Source organism: Gigantopelta aegis, chromosome 12 (genome assembly GCF_016097555.1).
Source record: "Gigantopelta aegis isolate Gae_Host chromosome 12, Gae_host_genome, whole genome shotgun sequence".
NCBI classification, from domain to species: Eukaryota; Metazoa; Mollusca; class Gastropoda; order Neomphalida; family Peltospiridae; genus Gigantopelta; species Gigantopelta aegis.
The window spans coordinates 15891832-15914942 of NC_054710.1; the positions used below are offsets into that span (position 1 = coordinate 15891832).

A 23111-nucleotide genomic window follows, 5' to 3' on the forward strand; every position below is an offset into this window, starting at 1 on the left:
TCGCTCTAGGATCAATCCCCGTAGGTGGACCCACGGGGGTTATTTCTCGTTCCAGCCAGTACTCCACAACTGGTGTAACAAAGGCCGTGGTATGTAATATCCTGTCTGTGGGATGGTGCATATAAAAGATCCCTTGCTGCTAATAGAAAAGAGTAGCCCATGAAGTGACGGCGGCGGGTTCCTCTCTCAATATCTGTGGTCCTTAACCATTGACGCCATATAACCGTAAATAAAATGTGTCGTGAGTGCATAGTTAAATGACACATTTCCTTCCTTTTTTCGCCCGATGCATGATCGGTCTAAGAACTAGGACCAATCCCAGTAGGTTGACCCATTGGTCTATTTCTCATTGCAGCCAGTGCTCCACGACTGGTATATCAAAGGCCCTGGTATGTGGGAGAATGCATATATAAAAATCCTTGCTACCGGTACTAATGAAAAAATGTCTTCAAGACTGTCAAAATTATTAAATGCACATACCTCGGCCTTTGATATAGTGACATGCCAATTGCCTTTTGACATAAATGTCGACACCTAGTCCTCTTCCAATTCTTTACATGTATAACAGACTTAAGACTGCAAATGCGATATATTCCAGCACCCCACCCACCACGAAAATAAACTTTTCCCCATGAACACAAACTTCACCCCTCCACCACCAAGAAATACCGTCTATTACCCCACCCCATCAACAAAAAGCTGATCACTCCCCTCTCACCACCATCAGCCCTAGTCAACACAAAAGAAAACAACACTTGTGAGCAGTTGAGCTTGTTTAATAATGGCAGGTCGTCATCTAGGCAGGGCTAGAGATTACAGGCAACTTCCAGACTTTGACCTAATCTCTCATTCTAAAACTAGCACATACACACCTGAATGTGTAACTACCGACACCTGGACACGGAAATCATTGCTCCAGAATATCATATATTTATTTTGACATTAGACTAAAACAAAATTTGACTTTGGGAATCGTTTATGAAATTCAACTAATGTTCAAGCCCTTTTTCTTTTGTTATATCTTGGATAAAATATATATTTAAAAACACAAATATGTCGACACAAATAAAATTGGAAAATAACGTCTCCAACATTAATGGTGTTTCTTTTAAAAAGTTACAGGACATGCAAACCTGATGTAAATAAATAGTAAAAATGTGTTGAACCCAAGTTGAGTCTAGAAGTCGCCTGTAAAAAATAAAAGAAAAGAGGTGGAAATCATCATTCTCAACAAGATTTCATCAAGTTCTCATGATTATTACAGTTACCATGGTTACAGCATGGATCTTTTTAATGTATACTAAGTAGTAGACACACTACAGTAGTTTTAATTCCACCATCCTACTGACAGGATAGCACATACCACATCATTTGATAAACCAGTCGTGGTGCACTGGTTGGAACTAAAAACAGATTTATGTCATACAGCTTATAGTTAATATCAGCTTAACATTCAACTCTACTTTTTATATTGAACTCTGAATCATTCTTTAGTGGTGTATTTTACTTAACTCTTCTTTACTTAATGGTGTATTTTACTTGACTCTTCTTTACTTAAGTGTATTTTACTTAACTCTTCTTTACTTAATAGTGTATTTTACTTAACTCTTCTTTACTTAATAGTGTATTTTACTCGACTCTTTACTTGGTGTATCTTCCTTAACTTCTTTACTTAATAGTGTATTTTACTTAACTCTTCTTTACTTAATGGTGTATTTTACTTAACTCTTCTTTACTTAATGGTGTATTTTACTTGACTTTTTTACTTAATGGTGTATTTTACTTAACTCTTCTTTACTTAATAGTGTATTTTACTCGACGGTGTATTTTACTCGACTCTTCTTTACTTGTGTATCTTCCTTAACTTCTTTACTTAATAGTGTATTTTACTTAACTCTTCTTTACTTAATGGTGTATTTTACTTGATTCTTCTTTACTTAATGGTGTATTTTACTTGACTCTTATTTACTTAATGGTGTATTTTACTTAACTCTTCTTTACTTGGTGTATTTTACTAAGTCGTGTATTTTACTTAACTAAAGATTTTTTTTAAACTTTACTTTTAAAGTGGTATTTTACCTAACTCTTTGTAGTTTTATACTTGATTCTGGACGTGATCAACTCGCACATTTTATACAAAAGTCGTTAGTTACTAAGAGCTCCTTCAGGCGATACCTTCGTCATGCGATACTAGAGAAATCTTGTCAAAAATGATGTCCAACAATATGAATCTAAAGCGATTTAACACCCGGTTCCAATGGTTTCCATAGAAACCGATCATACTGCTTAGCCATGTTTGCATTAACAGGTTCAAGAGAATGGCCATTTTCACTTTTACATAAACATACTACATATTTTGGCAATCATTAATTCTAGCTGCCAAATTAAGACTATCTGAGATACAACCATATAGTGCACGGGTTGAAGAATTGATATACAATAATATCTATTTTTAATAATAATAATAAACAATCTCAACTTGCCTCGGTATATTTAATTTCAAACTTTGTGAGCAAACAGCATTATTCTAAGTATTACATTTTTAAAAATATCTTGGCAAATGTTTGGTAATGAGCTTTGGGGCAACAAGTCAAGTACATAAAAGTGACTGATTAAATGTAAAAGAAAGCCGTTCTTTTAAAAAATGGTTGGCCCTTTCTTTATGAGTTCCATGTGTCTAGCAACACATACTGCAAATGAGAAATAAAACAAACACTCTGCCCTGAAGACTGGCTCCATTACCCACTATTAAAAAAAAAAAAAAAAAAAAAAAAAAAAAAAAAAAAAACCCCACTAAAATGACACAGTAAAGATTTCATAAAAGCAAGAACAATTTGTGAAAATGGCCGTTCTATCGAAACTGCAATCTATATCTAGATGTCAGTAGATCTAATACATAATATTCTCTGTAATATATCTAAAATGATGTGAATTAATAAATAATGACATAACATATTCCTCGTCAATGTACAGGTGCTTCTTCGTGGGTCAGCGAATATACATCAAGCGTACATTATCATATCTAGCGGGTCATCGGACACATGAACGCGGCCATCCGAACAACAATATATTATCTCTTCTCTTTTTTTTTTTTGGTCTCTCACATATTTCCTCCTTGTCACAAAAAGCACCAGCAACAAAAAGAACAAAATGATTAAAATAAATGAATAAATACCTGTTTTCATTCAAATATAATTTCTGTTTTGAAAAATTAACAGTCTATGAAAGTTTTATTATAATTATAATAAAGAATAGAGTGTGTTTTTAAAACAAAGAATCATGAAATATTTCGCTTTATATTTTTAAAAGCTTATAATTGTGTAAAATGGTACTTGAAACATCATGCAATATTCTGTGAGAAAAAAGTGACAGGAAAAACTGTATTTAGTAAAATATTGTTTTAAAAGGAATGAAATTTTCAACTTCCTGCTAGTCATGATTAAGAGTAAGGGTAATTAATAAATTAATTAATTAATTACTTGGTCCATTCATATCAAAATCACATTACGTTTTTTTTTCAGTTCTAAAACATTTGGAAATTCAAAATTATCCAGAAATACTTTCATATTTTGGTTTGTTTAAAGACAAAGTTGCAAAGCAGTTGACCTTCTAAAGCTATGAGATATTTTAAACAGCCTGGATTATTAACTTACGGGCATGTACTGTAGCCACAGTTTAGTGTATACTGAAATACTGATTAACAAGTGATGTCAAACCACAAGATTAAAAATGTTATGGGAAATTTAGTTTTCAGTTCCGTGTCTAATGATGATCAGATATCATTTAACAATTTAGAAAAATCATGGTGATGGGGAGGGATCAATTTTATTTCATTTAAAATCACTTAGCTTTTGCATCAATTCTATTGTATGTCCCCCCCCCCCCCAAAAAAAAGTGAAGAGAAAAAAGCGACATTTATATGATAAAAAGGAGAAAACAAAAAGAAGATTGAATTAGTGAACTACACCGATTTTCAGTTTGGACAGAATCAGGTTTTTTTAAAGCAATATTTTGTTAGCCTATTTAGCAGGCCAGCTGCTATGCAATCCTGCCTTTAAAATTGAGTATATATATATATTGTAACCATTCTTCGACTTGTTTTCAACGCATGTGATGATATAAATGAAGATAAAAAAAATTAAAAAATAATAACAACGAAACCACGAAAGCCTTCTAGAGAGAACGGTTGAGAATAGAAGTCCACGCCATGCTTTTATAAAACAATGTAACACTTGATTCGCAGGACACGCGGTAAAACGACAAACTATTTACAGAGATTTCACAAAAGTTGTTTCTGTACAATTTTTCATTTGGCATTAAGTGACTTATAGTTTGCCACCCCATCCCCTTCCCTGGAAACTGAACGAGGTAAATCGGGTTACTGTTCCGAACCTCGAAATTCCATTTTTCATCGTCAATGCGACGTTCGCAAACCTGAGGAGTATTTTTTGTTTTCACCACAGACAAGTGTACATCTGGTGTTGGTGAAAGTGATATTGTTTTCCACAAATTTACGATAAACATCATCATCGTATATATTTCATCTGTTTTGCGTTTCATTTCTTTTTTTTCTTTTTTTAAAAACATCCACATGGCTATGAATGCTAAAATGTGTTTTCACCACTTCTTTGTTCCGCGAATAACACAAACTCCTTTCCTAGGACGTGGCAAGCTCTCGCAGTCACCGTAGATGTAACATTTGCCATAATCCCGTGCAAGTAAATCGCACCACTTGTCACGTCCTGTGTCTGATGGCGAACCAAGTTGCATCTCGGATATTTATTCTCTCGTTTCTCTCGCGTGCGAAACCGCACATCTTCCAGTGCAGTGTTGTTCCGTCTAACGTCAGGGGAGGCAACTCTGGAATACAGCCCTTATTGGGGAGGGCGAAGAGCGATTCCATCCATGGCTTTGGCAGCAGCAGCAGCGTCTCCGTGTATTCACAGTGAGCTGGCACGCACATCAAGCGAATCTATGCCTTTGTCGTGATCCTCTCTCGGTTACACACTGATGAATAAAAACTACACACACACACACACAAGCATGATGTCCATCTGTCTGTCTGTATCACTCTCTCTCTCTTCTTTCAGGAATCACCTCCATGGCCAGCTACGTATCCACGCGTTGGGAATCTTGACGAACTTTCACTGAGAACTGGCCGAAAAATCAACAACCAGCCAGCCAGCCACTCACTGGTTATACAAGAAATATTTCAAACACCTAGTTTTACCGGTAGTAGGGGAGTTTGGGTGAGGAGGGGGGAGGTGTTGCGTCAATGACTCGCCACGGGGCTCTGCTGTACACAGACGCCCACCATGGGCGACTCCTCCCCCCGCTCGCCGCCAGTCCTGTTGTGCTGCGAGCTCTCGTGGCTCGCGATTCCCGTGCTCGCTGTGCTCGTGATGCCGTATGAGAAGGCTCCCGTGGGCCACGTCTGTTGGGAGAACTGGCCGTACGGGTATCCCGACAGTTGCATATTGACCGACCCTATCGCAGTCCCATCCAGGCCCGCGGGCAAGTGATGTGGGTTTGGGTGTATACTCGTCATGTCGGGGGCCATGCTTGCAGATGACAGCTGCGGCGGTGCGCCGAAGTTGGGCCTAGTGTTCGTGTAGTTGCCACCACCGCCGCCGCCGCCACTGCCTCCTCCTCCTCCACCGCCGCCACCACTGCTGTTTTCACCATACAAGCTTCCTATAAGAACGTTCTGAGAAAAGCTGGAGACGCCCCCCGAGTGACTCGACACCGTTCCCGACGATGACAGGGGGGAGCGCCGGTGCGGCCGACTGTGGGAGTGGGAGGAATGTACGTGTGACCCGTTGTTGTTGTTGTTGTGCTCCGTGATCTGCGACATCTCCGCGGCACTCCAGCTCTGCTGCTGCTGCAGTGCGGGGTGGGCGTGGTGGTGCGGGTGGGGAGCCACCGCCCCGCTCCGTTGCTGTTCCGGACTCTCGCAATCCATCGTGCTGTACGGGTGGGGGGCGTGCTGGGGATCCCGTGCTGAGTGCGAGTGCACGTGGCGATGCGGAGGATGTTGATGCGTGGGGTCGGATCGAGCCCGTCCGCTGCGAGTTGAACTCACTGAAAACAACAAGACGTAACGTTACTCAAACTCAAATCATTGTTACTCAAACTCAAATCAGTCACTCAAACTCAAAACAATATTAACCTAATTCAAATCATCATTCAAACTTGTGTTCAAACTCAAAATATATCGCTTTCAAACAAAAAACCCATTATTACTAAAACTCAAGACCATTACTGAAACTAAAATGTTACTCAAACTCAAAACAATATTAATCAAACTCAAAACATCACTCAAATCATCATTCAAACTTTAAAAAGAGTTCAAACTCAAAATATCACTAAACCAAAAAAATTACTTACTCAAACTCAAAATATCACTCAAACTAATAAAAACCCTACTCTCTAAAGATAAAGATTTGTTTAATTTAATGTCTCTCCAAATGTTATCAAACTAATAAAATAATTAACAAATTCAAAACTAAACACAAAATCAGATCATTACTCACGCAAAATGTTACTCAAATTCAAATATTATCTCTTTCAATCAAAAACATCTAACTTTAAAGAAATATTACAACATGTGTACACACACACACACACACACACACACACACACACACACACACACACACACACACACACACACACACACACACACACACACACACACACACACACACACACACTACCCATTCATACATACAAATTCAGCACGATTCCATGCTTCCACAAATAAAAATGTCAGGAGAATAATATGAGACGGAATCCCAAAATATCTATATTAAATCACGTTAATGATTCTGACAGAATCCTAACCCACCCACCCCCAATTCAATGCCCATTAGGTCGCCCTTGATCAATTCAGATTTTTGTTCCAACCAGTGTCCCATAATTCGTACATCAAAGACTGTGGTATCCTAACCCACCCACCCCCAATTCAATGCCCATTAGGTCGCCCTTGATCGATTCAGATTTTTGTTCCAACCAGTGTCCCATAATTCGTACATCAAAGACTGTGGTATCCTAACCCACCCACCCCCAATTCAATGCCCATTAGGTCGCCCTTGATCGATTCAGATTTTTGTTCCAACCAGTGTCCCATAATTCGTACATCAAAGACTGTGGTATCCTAACCCACCCACCCCCAATTCAATGCCTGATAGGTCGCCCTTGATCGATTCAGATTTTTGTTCCAACCAGTGTCCCATAATTTGTACATCAAAGACTGTGGTATCCTAACCCACCCACCCCCAATTCAATAACTGATAGGTCGCCCTTGATCGATTCAGATTTTTGTTCCAACCAGTGTCCCATAATTCGTACATCAAAGACTGTGGTATCCTAACCCACCCACCCCCAATTCAATGCCCATTAGGTCGCCCTTGATCGATTCAGATTTTTGTTCCAACCAGTGTCCCATAATTCGTACATCAAAGACTGTGGTATCCTAACCCACCCACCCCCAATTCAATGCCCATTAGGTCGCCCTTGATCAATTCAGATTTTTGTTCCAACCAGTGTCCCATAATTCGTACATCAAAGACTGTGGTATCCTAACCCACCCCCAATTCAATGCCCATTAGGTCGCCCTTGATCAATTCAGATTTTTGTTCCAACCAGTGTCCCATAATTCGTACATCAAAGACTGTGGTATCCTAACCCACCCACCCCCAATTCAATGCCCATTAGGTCGCCCTTGATCAATTCAGATTTTTGTTCCAACCAGTGTCCCATAACTCGTACATCAAAGACTGGTAAGCTTTATCAGTAAATGTGACCGAGTGAGTGACCAATTGCTGCCCTACTTAAACAAGCATTGGCAGAGTACTGCTAAAGCAATACATCCCTACTGGATCCAACACATTTTCATATCTCTTAACTTCAAGGGCCACAACTCTGTACATGATAAAGCTATACACAAAATTTCAGCTTAATATCTTGAGGCATTCTGAACAAAAAAGAGTCTGGAAACTATGTGGGACAGACGGACGGATAGAGAGGAGGGAGACAAAGAATATAGTCCCCTCCGGTTGGACCAGTTGGGGGACTACTAATAACAGACAGCTATTGCTATTTAATCCTTTTGCAACAATATTTTTATTATTATTATTTGTTTTTAATTTGCATACTCTGGGAAGCTAAAAATGACTCCCCTTGAACTAGTTTCATGAGAGTGATCGTGATAGCTCCCTTTAAATGGTGGGGTCTAGTAGCATATAGAGGACGGCAGGTTTCCTCTTTTTGTCTCTATTGAGCAAATTCAAGATGACTATATATCGGATACCCAATAGCTGCAGTTAAAAATGTGCCAAGGTGTCTTTTAACAAATATTCATTTCTTTCTTCACACACACACACACACACACAGAGATATATTGCACACATAAATATATTACACATATACATATATTACACATACACACACGTACATAAATTACACACACATATTACACATATGTATGTTAAACATAGGTATATTACACACACGTATTACACACACTTAAATATGTTTAACACTCACAACTTATAAAAGTAGATGTCATCATTAAAGAACAAGTCTTACCTGTCAGCACCAAAATGTCTACTCAAACCCCCCAACCCCTCAATTCTGAATGTTAGTATTTTCTTTTGAATAACAATATACAGGTTCAAATTCTTACCAATTTTAAAAATAGCAATTTCATTTCAAGACAACTTCCTAATATAACTATGAGCTGTTCCGGGAACTATCACAAGGGAGACAGATGGATGGAGCAGGAGGAGGAGGCTTATCTCAGGGGGGTGGGGGGGGGGGGGGGGGGGGGGGGGGGGGGGGGGGGGGGGGGTGTGGGGTGGGGGGGGGGGGGTTGTATGGGTGGAATGTAGGGGGTGGTGGTGCGGGCGGGACGTAGCCCAATGGTAAAGTGCTCGCTTGATGCACGGTCGATTTGGGCTCGATCCCCGCAGAATGGCCCATTGGGCTATTTCTCGCTCCAGCCAGTGCACCACAACTGGTACATCAAAGGCCGTGGTATGTGCTATCCTGTCTATGAAATGGATAATCCCTTGCTGCTAATCGAAAAGAGTAGCCCAAGAAGTGGCGACAGCGGGTTTCCTCCATCAATATCTGTGTGGTCCTTAACCATATAACCATAAATAAAATGTGTTGAGTGCGTTGTTAAAGATTTCCTTCTTTCCTTTTAACTCAGGGCTTCTAGAATTTTTATAAAATCCACTAGCCATGGGATCAGTGATTTTAAAAAATGTACTAGCCACAATTAAAAATTCACTAGCCCTAATTTACTTTAACACTAACATTGGGAGTTGGGGATGGGGACAGGACATTCATATTTACAAAACAGACTTAACTGCACCATTTGACCAAAAACAATTCACTAGCCGTCGGGCATGGCAATAGTAGTTATTTACTAGCCCAACAATGAATATCACTAGCCATGGGAGTCGGGTTACCATAATCTAGAAGCCCTGTCTGGCATGGCAATAGTAGTTGATTTACTAGCCCAGCACTGAATATCACTAGCCATGGGAGTGGGGTTACCATAATCTAGAAGCCCTGTCTGGCATGGCAATAGTAGTTATTTACTAGCCCAACATTGAATATCACTAGCCATGGGAGTGGGGTTACCATAATCTAGAAGCCCTGTCTGGCATGGCAATAGTAATTATTTACTAGCCCAGCATTGAATATCACTAGCCATGGGAGTCGGGCTACCATAATCTATAAGCCCTGTCTGGCATGGCAATAGTAGTTATTTACTAGCCCAACACTGAATATCACTAGCTATGCGAGTCGGGTTACCATAATCTAGAAGCCCTGTCTGGCATGGCAATAGTAGTTATTGACTAGCCCAACATTGAATATCACTAGCCATGGGAGTCGGGTTACCATAATCTAGAAGCCCTGTCTGGCATGGCGATGGTAGTTATTTACTAGCCCAACATTGAATATCACTAGCCATGGGAGTCGGGTTACCATAATCTAGAAGCCCTGTCTGGCATGGCAATAGTAGTTATTTACTAGCCCAACATTGAATATCACTAGCCATGGGAGTCGGGCTACCATAATCTAGAAGCCCTGTCTGGCATGGCAATAGTAGGTATTTACTAGCCCAACATTGAATATCACTAGCCATGGGAGTCGGGTTACCATAATCTAGAAGCCCTGTCTGGCATGGCAATAGTAGTTATTTACTAGCTCAACATTGAATATCACTAGCCATGGGAGTCGGGGCTACCATAATCTATAAGCCCTGTCTGGCATGACAATAGTAGTTATTTACTAGCCCAACATTGAATATCACTAGCCATGGGAGTTGGGTTACCATAATCTAGAATCCCTGCTTAACTTGACCTTTGGTCAACTCGGGGATTTATCCAGGATTTTTTGCCATGGTCTCATTTCCGATCAGAATGGGATAGGGCGGGATGTAGCTCAGTGGTAAAGCGTTTGCTTGATGTGCGGACAGTTTGGGATCGATCCCCGTCGGTGGGTCCATTGGGTTATTTCTCGCTCCAGCCAGTGCTCCACAACTGGTGTAACAAAGGACGTGGTATGAACAATCCTGTCTGTGGAATGGTGCATATAAAAGATCCCTTACTGCTAATCGAAAAGAGTAGCCCACGAAGTGGTGACAGCGGGTTTCCTCCCTCAATATCTCTGTGGTCCTTAACCATATTTCTGACACCCATATAACCGTAAATAAAATGTGTTGAGTGTGTCGTTAAATAAAAAATTTCCTTCCTCCCTTCTTCATACTTGGGATAATATTTTTCAGGCCACTGAATGATACAGTACACCACTGTTAAATATATTTATTAGAACAAATAAAATTATATATATATATATACTGGGATTTTTTAGTACAGATATTGGGAATTTTCAGTGCCACGTTCTTTTGGGAAGGGGCCTTTGCTACTAATGAAAAAAAATCACCAAATGTTTGACATTGCACACGTATACCAAAGGCCGTGGTATGTACTATTCTGTCTGTGGGATGATGTATTATAGACGATCCCCTGCTACTAATGTAAAAATTATCAAATGTTTGACATCCAATATTGTTAAACAAAACAAACTTTCTTTCATAATACTAAGATAGCTTTGAAAATACGAAAACCAGGGTCTTTGATGTATCAGTAATGGGGGTATTGGTTGAGATTGGGAAAGTTTTGGTGGAATTTATTTGTTTGCTTATATATGCAGTATGGTTTTTTTTACGTTGTTATGGTGAGTAAGGCATTCTGTTATTTACTTATATGGCTTGTGGACAACGAAATAAAATAATTAAAAAATTCATCCTTGCAATAATTCCTGGAATATACCAGGTGATACGAAATAGTATTTGAAAACAATCAAAGCAAAAGTGAATTTAAGAAGCAATGAAGAAAAACGTACATACAATTTGTGCCGACAGTTAAGGTGGGTTACGACTGGGTCTAATCCTGCGATGTACAGCCGACATTTTTATACACGTCAGTTTGTATGGTTACATTAATAGAAAAACATCTAACAGAGAAAATGCCACACACAGCAACATTCCTCGCTCCTAATAAGCTTGTTTACACAGTCTGTCGAACAAAATTATTAAAATAATCCAAGAAACACCCTTGAAAAAACAAAATCTCGGAAAATATGGCAAACCTTTAATCTATGTTTATGTTAAAAGTTATCTCCCCCTTGTATGTAAAGATTTTTATATCTCTGTTAAAAATATTTGTTATAAAATAAATAAGAAGTAATAATAATAATTATAGTAACTTGCTTAAAATGCAATTAACCAATGAAACTCACAAAACAAAAGCAATGAAAGTGTTTTAAAGAACCAACTGATAAAAGCTTTAACAAAAATAATTAATTTTTTAAAGTTAATGAGGTCATTGCAAAGTGTCAAAAACAATGTCCAGCCATCAACTTTAGAAACAAGTTGGAAAAAAATTCACAAGCATGGAATTTCGTAAATGCTTTGAGTAAAAAGATTATTTACTGTATTAGAACCAAATACCATATAACAGTGAAATCAATTAGGCGTAAAAAAAAAAATTGTGTGTTTCCAGTTTCCCAACCGACCCTAATTTCATGCTGCGACCCTAAAAAATTTTGACTACCAAAAAAACAAAAAACAATATCTACCGCGACTTTTGCACAGGTTATATGCAGTATGTCAAGAACACGGTTTAAAAAAAAAAAAGAAGAAAAAAGAAGAAAAGTTCCTACCTACCTACCCTATTTTTTTCCCAGAGATGAAACCTGAAACACACTTTTTTTTTTTTGGCCTTACCTGAATGTAATCATATTATAATGCTGCTTGTTACTAATGGTTACGGCAACAGGCAAGAGAACACTGCAGTCAAATCAAAGGTTAAGTAGCAAGTTACCATGGTTATGTCGACCACCACCAGTGATAAACGAGAGAATGCTGCTGTTTGTGACATGAAAGTAACACATCGGAAAAGAACGCCAAATTTGTCAAGTTACAAGAGAAGAAAACGTGAACAGAGAAAACAACTCAAACACTGGCCAACGAGTTCTCATTCATTTTCTGGCAATAATTTAGTTTTTAAAAATTATTTTTTAATATTAAAAAAACCCCACTCAAAAACACGAGAAATAACTACAAAACTACTAAGACAGACTTTTGTTACTGCATTGAAATATGTCAACATATCTTTGTCAATAATTTAGTTTTTTTTTTAAATTTGTTTTTTATACTAAAACCCCCCCCCCACAACCCCCCAAAAACACGAGAAATAACTACAAAACTACAAAGACCGATTTTTGTTAGTGCATTGAAATATGTCAACATATCTTTGTCAATAATTTAGTTTTTAAAATTAAGTTTATATTAAAAGAAAGAAAAGAGAGAGAGATAAATTACTATATTAACAACCAAGACTGATTTTATTATAATATAACTGTGAAATTGTTGAATTGTTACTGCATTCAAAAATATGAACCTAAGTCTGTCAGTAATTTAGTATCTAAATTTATTTTTATAAAAAAAAGATACACATTTTACTAAGATTTCATTGTAAAATAGTGTTGCTTGTACAATTAAAAATGTAATTTTTTTGTAATAATATTAAGTTTTTTATTTTTAATATAAATTACAAGCCATGATATTAGCAACACGTTTATCCTTACAAAATACCTTTTTGTCAAACATATATATATATATATAAAATTATGCCAGAAAATTGTGTCTATGAACAAAAAGAAGGTAATTTGAAGAAACAGTTCAAAAAAACATTCTGAAGTATTAAGAACTTGGTTTCAAATCAAATTTATTAATTCAATTAAAATCATAAAATTTAAATTTCAGACACATAATAAATTTCCTTTTGAAATTAGAAAAATAATTTGATAAAAGTAGCACCCAATTGCATTTTAAATTTGAATTTAACATTTTATTTTACCAATTTAAAGATTCCCCCCACCCCCTAACAAATAATAATATTGTTATGAAATGCTAACTTGAAATGTTTTTAAATACTCCAAATTTTAATTCCAAAAACAAAAATCTAATTAATTTTTGAAATTTTAAAAACATTCTTTAAAATACTAACCACATTAATGAATCTTAATACTTCAAATTTTAAATTCCAACCCCCCACATCAAATTACCGTTTCAAATTTAATAAAAATTCTTTAAAATACTTTGTAAAAATAACCCCAAAATCAACAGTGTTAGAAACGCAAAATAATGCTTAATACTTCGAATTTCCTTTCCAAAAACCAAAACATCAAATAATTTTTTTTTAAATAAATAAATTTTTTAGAACTTAAAATTCTTAAAAATATATTTTTTTTAAACAAATAAATGTTTAGAACTTTTAAAATTCTTCGAAATATTATTTAAAAAAAATAAAAATAAAATTGAACGGCATTACGAAAAGAAAATGCTTTTACAGTGCCGTACGGGGAAAACTTGTCAGCCATTAAGTGTTGCCGGAGAAGTCTCATACGTGTTGCTACCTGTAGGACTGGAAATGTTCGTCTGCTCCATCGCAGGGCTAGCGGATGTACTATTTGACGTGTTCGTACTTTCGTCTGTTGTCTTTTTAAAAAAATTATGCTGCAGTCCGTAGTATGGCGTGATGCGTGACTTGGGGTCAAAGTCGAGCATGCGCAGGATGAGGTCCTTGAACTTGAGGTAGTCCGCCACCGTGTGACCCGGCTCGCCCGACCTCCGACCTCCAGGCCCGCCCGTCTCCGCACCAATCACGTCGTGAAGTTTGCGAGATCCAGGAGTCTTGTACTGTGGATGAGAAACGTCGATGGATTTTAAGTAAATTAAATATCTTAGAAACAACACATGATTTGTATAGTTTACATAGAGAATAACTAGTTAATGACGTCGGATATCTGCTTTATCCTGTGAAGGTAAGAATGGAAATTCTGCGAGGCTCTCCCGAGTGCAATTTCTCATTCGGCCTGAACAGGATAAAGCAGGGGGATCCGACGTCAGTAACTAGTTACTATTTTTATCCTGCAGACCATAAAAATTACAGGGAAAAGCTATTATTGCTGTTATTTCAGCCACATTGTACGATGACCTAGAGGTCAAATGAACAATTTTGTAATGTAGCTCTGCGTGTGACGTCATATGAGTGATGTCAAAGGTCATAATCTGTTAGTATACGTTTATGAGTTTGCTTTAATCAGTCATCATAATCTGTCAATAGAAACAGCGGTTGCAGGATAAATATATTTATATGAAAGCTTATTTAAAATCTAATAATTATGTCATGTATTGGTGCTGTCCATGACTCATGTTTTGTCCTCAGCATGATTAAACATCTTAGCAGTCTCAAAACTAAAAAAACCCACTGAAATAAAAACAGCATTTCTGGCAGAGTACGGAAGGTAAAATTATGTACTCTAAAATCATGGAAATGAATGGATTGAAGGAAATAAGAAGGAAGTTACAGTCACGTGACCAGAACTAGAGAGAGAGTATGCAGTAGAAGAATTTAGGCCATCCCATTGGCTGTTAGGATGTTCAGACCAGACTACTAGCCGTGTGCGTGTGCGTGTGTGGGGGGGGGAGAGGAGAGGGAGAGAGGAGGGGGGAGGAGGAGAGAGAGAGAGAGAGAGAGGAGGAGGAGAGAGAGAGGAGAGAGAGAGAGAGAGAGAGGGAGGGAGGGAGGGGAGGGAGAGAGAGAGAGAGAGAGAGAGAGGGAGGGAGGGAGGGAGGGAGGGAGGGAGGGAGGGAGGGAGGGAGGGAGGGAGGGAGAGAGAGAGAGAGAGAGAGGAGAGAGAGAGAGAGAGAGAGAGAGAGAGAGAGAGAGAGAGAGAGAGAGAGGGAGAGAGAGAGAGAGAGAGAGAGAGAGAGAGAGAAGAGCACTTGTTTGAGGACAAGTAATGTAAAAAGAAAACATTTTTATAATAATTACAAAGATTATTGTGAGAGAATGGCTGTGTAAAAATTCTTCAAAGTAAATGCAATGCAGAGTTCATTTTCAAAAGATTTCAGACCCATAGTTTGAACAAACAGAAGAGTCTCTCCAAAACATTTCACCAGTCAAAACGATTATATCCTTCTCACCTTCGTGTTATTTTTCACCCTCTTACACTGTATTCTACAAGCCCTGGTATTACACATAGCGAGACAAATGTGAACAAACTGGAGAGTCTCTCTAAAACATTTTACGAGTCAAACCGATTATTTTCATTCTCACCTTCTTGTTATCTTTCGGCCTCTTACACACATACAGGCCATCCGGCTGCTGATCAAAATATTTTTTTGCTTTCGGAGCTTGATCGAGGATATGTTTGGGTGGCATGCCGATCACCTCCACTATCTTCATCATCTGGTCAAACTGAAACAAGAAATAGTTGAAAAGGTTAACTTTAAAAGTAGAGTTAAAACCAGACAAACAAGAATAGCGTTGAGGTATATATACACCAGAGAACATTTTGTTCGGCATCACATCGCGATTTGCTACGCAACTTTCAGAGATCGCTACACAATCTAATCAAGTTTCAATTAACTAGAAATGTCGCTAATTATAAAAAACAAAAGGTTCCCTGTACACCTGTCAAAAGTAGGTCGCGATGACCTAGTTATAGTACGCCCTCCCAAGTGGTACCTACATGCAAGGTTTGATGATCCTGTATGAATTGATAAGAACGATATGCCCCAGACAGATGTATAAGTTTTTTTTGTTTAACAACACCACTAGAGCACACTGATTTATTAATCATCAGCTATTGGATGTCAAACATATGGTCATTTTTAACAGTCATGAGGAAACCCGCTACATTTTTTCATTAGTAGCAAGGGATCTTTTATATGCATCATCCCACAGACAGGATAGCACATACCATGGCCTTTGATATACCAGTCATGGTGCACTGGCTGTAACGAGAAATAGTCCAATGGGCCCACCGACGTGGATCGATCCTAGACTGACCGCACATTAGGCATGCGCACAAATGGATACTGCCATCCCATAATATGACCCATCAAAGATGGGCGTATATATATTAAAAAAAAGTTTGCTAAGTTGTAGTCAAATATCAAGGGGTGACATTACGTACATTTTCATTTCCAATTGAGACTATTTCAGTTTTATAAACATTATTGAAAATCCTACATTATAATTGCTTCTTAGTTAAAAGAGAAAAAAAAAAACTGTGAGTTAACTCCCTTGAATAGTGATGTAACTTGTGTGATTTTTCCTGTCTGCCAAGTAGTGTATGTGCTAAAATGATTCACAATGACATCATGTATGAATAATGATACCTCATCCTTGTTTTCAAATAACTTTGGAATGTTAGCAGATTTTTATTTTATAAAATGGTTTGCTGGTGCTTATGTCAAAGGAAAAGTAGGAACAACACTTTTCATTTGTTTCTGGTAATACAAACTAAACAGCAAAAGATTTAACTTGAATATTTTATTTTATTACAAGGTTAAAGGCATATTGTCACACACCACTAACCTATTTAATGGTCTAACAAAGTATTACCTGAACAAATATAATTTGATTTGTCCCTAAATGTACTTTATTCAACCATCTTCATAACCATCGTACTGCATTTATTAATGACATTTTGTAAAAAAAAAAATTGAATTATGGCAATGGTCCATAATTCAAAAAATGAAATTGCCGAGAGGGATGACATGGATTTCACTCCATCATGGTTCAGTTAAGGTGATGGGATAGCTAGATTTGGTTTCCAACAATTAATGTAATGTTTATTTATTATCCATTTTTAGAGAAATAAGGTCCTTAAATCCGTGACAGTATGCCTTTAACCTACCTTCAAGATATAACACATTTTTAAAGGCAGGACTGAAAGGGCGTCTATGAATTTTGTAAAGACAGCTGCTATGCTTACACTGCAGGGCTTGTTGAATCTTTACAAAATCCACAAGCCATGGGATCAGTTATTTTAACAATTTAATAGCCACAATGAAAAATTAATTTGCCCTACTTCACTTAATACAATCTTACTAATAGTAATAATCGGATATGCAACCTAAAGAGGAAGACAGAGATTAAAACACTAAGATTGGGGGGTGGGGGTGGAGAAAGGATATTCATATTTACAAAATACTTAAAGGCAGCATTTCTCCCCAAAAAAATTCACTAGCTTTCGGGCATAGCAATAGTAGTTATTTACTAGCCCAACATTGAATATCACTAGCCATGGGAGTGGGGCTGCCATAATCTAGAAACCCTGCACTGAAAACAACTGCACTCCAACAATCAGTCTATGGCATTCAGTGTTTCATATTAAGTGCTGTTAAAAGTTCACGTTTTCTTACATTCAAGTTAAATTATCTCCCCTTAATTATACATGGAAAATACAACAAACTACTTGGACGTTTTAACATGAAAATAAAATTTATGTAATTAGCTGTGATAAAACATTTAAGAAAGTTATATTTTGGAAAATAAAGGTTGCAACGGAGCTGATGCAAGTTTAAATGTTGTGTTAGAGATAACAATAATCAACGAATCCAATATGAGAAATGCAGCCCAGTGGTAAAGTGTTCACCTGAGGTGCAATACTGTGCCACATGGTTCATTGCTTTCAACAGAATTATTGTTTTTCCAACCAGTGCCTTACAACTGATAAAGTCCATGGTATGTACTGTCCTATCAATGGTAAAGTCCTTTAATACCCCCCTTCCTCCATCTCTCTCTGCGTATCGGTCTCTCTTTCCTCTTTTTCCCTCCACCTCAAAATACTCATGTTTAAAGTTTGTTTTTGTTTAACGACACCACTAGAGCACATTGATTTATTAATCATCAGCTACTGGATATCAACCATTTAGTAATTAGACATATAGCTACATTTTTCCATTAGTAGCAAGGGATCTTTTATATGTACCATCCCACAGACAGGATAGCACATACCACAGTTTTTGATATATGAGTCATGGTGCACTGACTGAGTGAGAAATAGCCCAATTGGCCCACCAACGGGGATCGATCCCAGACTGACCGTGCATCAAGCGAGTGCTCTACCACTGGGCTTTTACATCCTGTCCCAATCTCATAATGTTGACATCAATTAGTCATAGCTTAAAATGCTCTGAGGTGTTGTTAAACAAACCTTCCTTTTTTTCCCTAACAGATCTCCGAATCTCCGAGTATCAGATTAACCTGTTCAATCACTCACCTCGTTGGCGCCGGCAAACAGTGGTTCTCCTGTATGCATCTCGACAAGGATACACCCTAAACTCCACATGTCGATAGCGAGATCGTACGGAATGCCTAGCAGGACCTCGGGCGAGCGGTAAAACCGACTCTGTATGTACTGGTATATCTGAAATGATAAAAACACGTTTTGGTTTAAAAACAATTATTCTGCACTGCTAAAGCAATACATGTCCCCTATTGGCCCAACGAATGTTCGTATTTCTTAAGTTCAAGGGTCATAACTGGGCAAATCTCCATGAAAGTCAAACTTGATCTGTAACTCTTGATGACAAAATTTCAGCTCAATTTTCTATCTGTGATGTTAATCCATTAAAAAAAAAAATCAACTTATTTTACTCACATATAAAAGTGAGTTTATTAAAAAAAAAAATATTAAAAAAAATTATAATAAAAAACCTCCGGAAATTTTAATGTTGATGGTTGTTTTAAAAAGCAACCGTAGCACTAAAACTTTAGGTGATAGCACTCCTTAAGATTGCTTAATAAACGGGTCCAGGTATTGAGATTGACGCTTTGCATTGTGCAGCTCTAACCCCAGGACCAGTCAAAAAACACATTGTATGTTTTGGACAGAGAATGTGGAACATTTTGCACAAACAGCAGAACACCTGTAAACATTGTACGGACAATAAAAAAATCCCAATCTTTATCTCTATTTCCTGAAAACATGAAAAAAAAACCCCACAAAAAAACTGTTTCACTTACCCTCTGTCCCAACTGACAGGAACTACCAAAGTCGACGATTTTGATCGCGCTTCGTTTGGGATTGCACAGGAGAACGTTTTCGGGTTTTAAGTCACAGTGAATGATGTTCAGCTCGGGCGTGGCGAGGAACAACAGCGCCGTACACAACTGCTGGGCGAACTTGCGGGTCAGGTTGAGCGACACCCCCCTGAAGTTGGTGTTACGTAACAAGTCGTAGAGGTTATAGGACAAGAGCTCAAACACCAGGCACAAGTGATTGCGGAACATGAAGTGACGTTTTAACCTCACTGAAAGTAAAAAAATACCAAGACATGATGTATTAACCTCAATGGAAATAAACACAAAAACATAGTTTTAACCTTACTGAAAGTAAAAAATACCAAGACATGATGTATTAAGCTCAATAGAAATAAACATAAAAACATAGTTTTAACCTCACTGAAAGTAAAAAATACCAAGACATGATTATTAACCTCAATAGAAATAAACACAAAAACATGAAGTTTTATCTCACTGAAAATGAAATAGGAAGTGACATACGCAGAATCATTTTAACCTCGCAGAAATTGAAATATAAAGAGATCTATTAATCTCACTAAAAATAACAAATAGATGACTTTTTAACCTCAATGCAAATTTATGTATTATGAAGTGACATATGAAAAGTAAAAAAAAAGTTTTAACCTCACTGCAAATGAAACATGAATGACATTTTATATGTAACTTTGCTGAAAATATACATATACTTGTTTTTAATCTTGCATCAAATGAATTATAAAGTGAGGTTTTAACCTCACTGAAAATAACAAAAACATGACATTTTAACCTTACTGAAAATGAAATAGGAAGTGACATTTTTAGTTCCCTGAAAATATACACAGAAATGTTTGAACCATGCAAAAGATTAAATTTAAAGCAACTTTTAACCTCAATGAAAAAACGCAATATCACCCTTTAACCTCAATGGAAAAAAAAAAAATCACTTTTTAACCTCAATGCAAATGTAACATGGAGAAGCACTCAGTAATTTTGTTTTGGTTAGTTTTCACACACTCCATTTCCTTAAAAATTATTCAAAAGTGACTCATTTAAAGAAAATTTCATTAGGTAAACATTGAGTGTTGCATCCACTTTGTATACAAATTAGCCATTGGCTAATTTGGCTATGTGCAGGTTGAGCCCTGATACGGTGTTGTTTTAAGCCCATTGAAAATATACTCTTTTTTCCCCCAATATATTTTTTGGAGTAGCATTACTTGACCCCCCCTCCCCCCCCATAACATCACCGTGGTGCTGCAGGGGTGTAACATTCTCTTTGAGAATGGCCAATACAGCACACATCCCCTTGTTTTCTTCAAGATACAATTGAAATTTTGAGTAAAAGTCAGTATCTATCTGTGATGTTTGTATTTTTGCACAGTTCTTTACTGTGTTTTTATTTAAATCTTGAATTTTTATATTGATGCATTTTTCGTGCTGGGGTGTTGTTAAAAATTCATTCATTCATTACTTTACCCCCTATAAACTTTGCTTACAACAGTCTAGCCCCCCCCCCCCCCCCCCCCTAGCTAAAATTTCTACACACATGCCTGTGACTTACCTATATAGTATTTATTTTCTGCATCATGTTTATTCATGAGCTCGAGTAGTTTGACCTCAATCTGAGCCTGATTGAGGAAAGGTTTCTTATTTTTAATAATCTTGATCGCAACTGCCTCCCCGTCACCGTGGTCGAACGCTTTCACCACCTGAAATTATAACATGACATTATAACACACAGCTTGTACAATGACTTAAATGTTTTCATTAACTAAAATTATAACACACAGCTTGTACAACAATCTAAATGTTTTCATTAACTAAAATTATAACACACAGCTTGTACAACAATCTAAATGTTTTCATTAACTAAAATTATAACACACAGCTTGTACAACGATCTAATGTTTTCATTAACTAAAATTATAACAAACAGTTTATACAGTAGATATCAGTATTAATTAACTCATGGTCGAGTGCTTTCACCACCTGAAATTACAAAATGAAATTATTACAACTCATGATCCAATGCTTTCATCACCTGAAAGTACAACAAACATGCACCTACATATTTAACCGGAACATTACTGAGAGGGGTTGCCGTCTGGTTTCTTCCTGTAGTGTATTAATGGTTATTATATGAAATATTTGTTATCGGCGAACTCAAAAATTATAAATGTAAAGGTATTTAGTGTCAAACTTAGAATTTTTGTTGTATTCGAGCGGGAATCTTTGTATACCCTGTGGTAGTTGGCCATTCTATGTTTTTGCTATAGAATAACCTCTGACTGAGAGAGCGATCGTAACCGTACAAATGTCTGTCTAGCTCTCGAATGGCAGAGTATTCGGGCTAGGTTTTCCCCATCTCGACTTGTATATCAGGTCATGGCATGTGCTGCCTTGTCTGTGGGATAACACACATAAGATATCCCTTGCTGCTAGTGAAAAAAACATAGCAGGTTTTTTCTCTGACGATTTTGAGTCAAAATGACCAGATGTTTGATATTCAACATCTAATAGTTAATTAATGGTATCAATGTTCTCTAGTGGTGTTATTAAACAAAACAAATATAAAATAATTATAATTTTCAGCCTTTTGGATTATATTCTGTTTAGTTTGTAAAAATTATTTTATGTAAAAAAAAAAAAAAAGCAAGAAAATTACATCCATGACACTTCCAAAAAGAGACATCAAAATGTCTTTATGCTCTTTTTGCCCATTTAACCACATTTTTCATATTTAACCACATAGTTCGTTAACTTTCCATACCATTTACCGACAATTAACAAATGAACCATCATTATTTCTGACAGAGATAATATCTCCATGGAGTCAAAACAGAAGTCTGATTGGCACCGGGGCTCACAAATCTGTCAGACAGGGGGGTATTTTAACAGTCCATTCCGCTCCACTCTTTCACTTAGGCCAGAGGTCAGAGGTCACGGGTCTGAGGGCGAGAGGTCTGTTGGTATTGGCCAGTTTATGATTGAGCTCATAAGGTGACCAGGTTATCTCTGTCAGGTCAAAACCACAAACAGCTGGCTCTTGTCAAGTATAGAGAAACAAAACCCCCACAAAAAACCCACAACAGACCAGAATAATATTACTCCGTTACCATAGCAACACAACATAATCCAGCCTTAGAGAGAGGATCCATATTCATACCGCAGTTGTTGCAGGCATCCAAATAAGAATATTGTCTGGTATACAGGGTTTCTGCAGAGGGTAAAACGGGTATGGTGCCATACCCATAACGTTTTTTTTTGTTTTTTTAAGTTAACTTTTTTTTACCAAATTAATTACTCTTTATCATTACTGTATGCTTTTCTTAACCATAACCCTGAACTTAACCTATTTTCTTTCTGGGGAAGGTTCCACATACCCCCTGTTGATTGTGGTTGCATTGAATTTCATAGTGTGCCATACACAAAAATTTCTTTCTGGCAGAAACACTGGGTAACCCATTTAAATATAGGTTATCATTAATTAGAGGCCTGATAACCTATGGGGTTGCGACACATTTATCGAGTTTACAATTCCCATTGTCATTCCTTTACAAACAGGGGCAGTGGTAAAATTGCACACCTGATGTGCAGTAAGTCTAGGATCGATCCCTGTTTGTGGGCCCATTCAGCCAGTGCACCACAACTGGTATACCAAAGGCC

General features: G+C 37.3%; 1 protein-coding gene across 4 annotated transcripts in view; it reads right to left on the reverse strand.

Annotated features, from left to right (window-relative positions):
* Positions 1-760: 760 nt before the first annotated feature.
* LOC121386238 (dual specificity tyrosine-phosphorylation-regulated kinase 1A-like) overlaps positions 761-23111 on the reverse strand; it is a 106428-nt gene continuing 84077 nt past the window's right edge. For 3 of the 4 annotated variants that reach the window (XM_041517070.1, XM_041517067.1, XM_041517069.1), the window contains exons 4-9: positions 21007-21154; positions 19407-19693; positions 18661-18807; positions 15705-15845; positions 13999-14281; positions 761-6081 (exon numbers count right to left, since the gene is read on the reverse strand). In XM_041517070.1, the coding sequence (XP_041373004.1) occupies positions 5273-6081; positions 13999-14281; positions 15705-15845; positions 18661-18807; positions 19407-19693; positions 21007-21154 (1815 nt within the window). In that variant the 3' untranslated portion in view covers positions 761-5272. The remainder of the gene's footprint in view (positions 6082-13998; positions 14282-15704; positions 15846-18660; positions 18808-19406; positions 19694-21006; positions 21155-23111) is intronic. The other variant, XM_041517068.1, reaches the window with a different exon arrangement.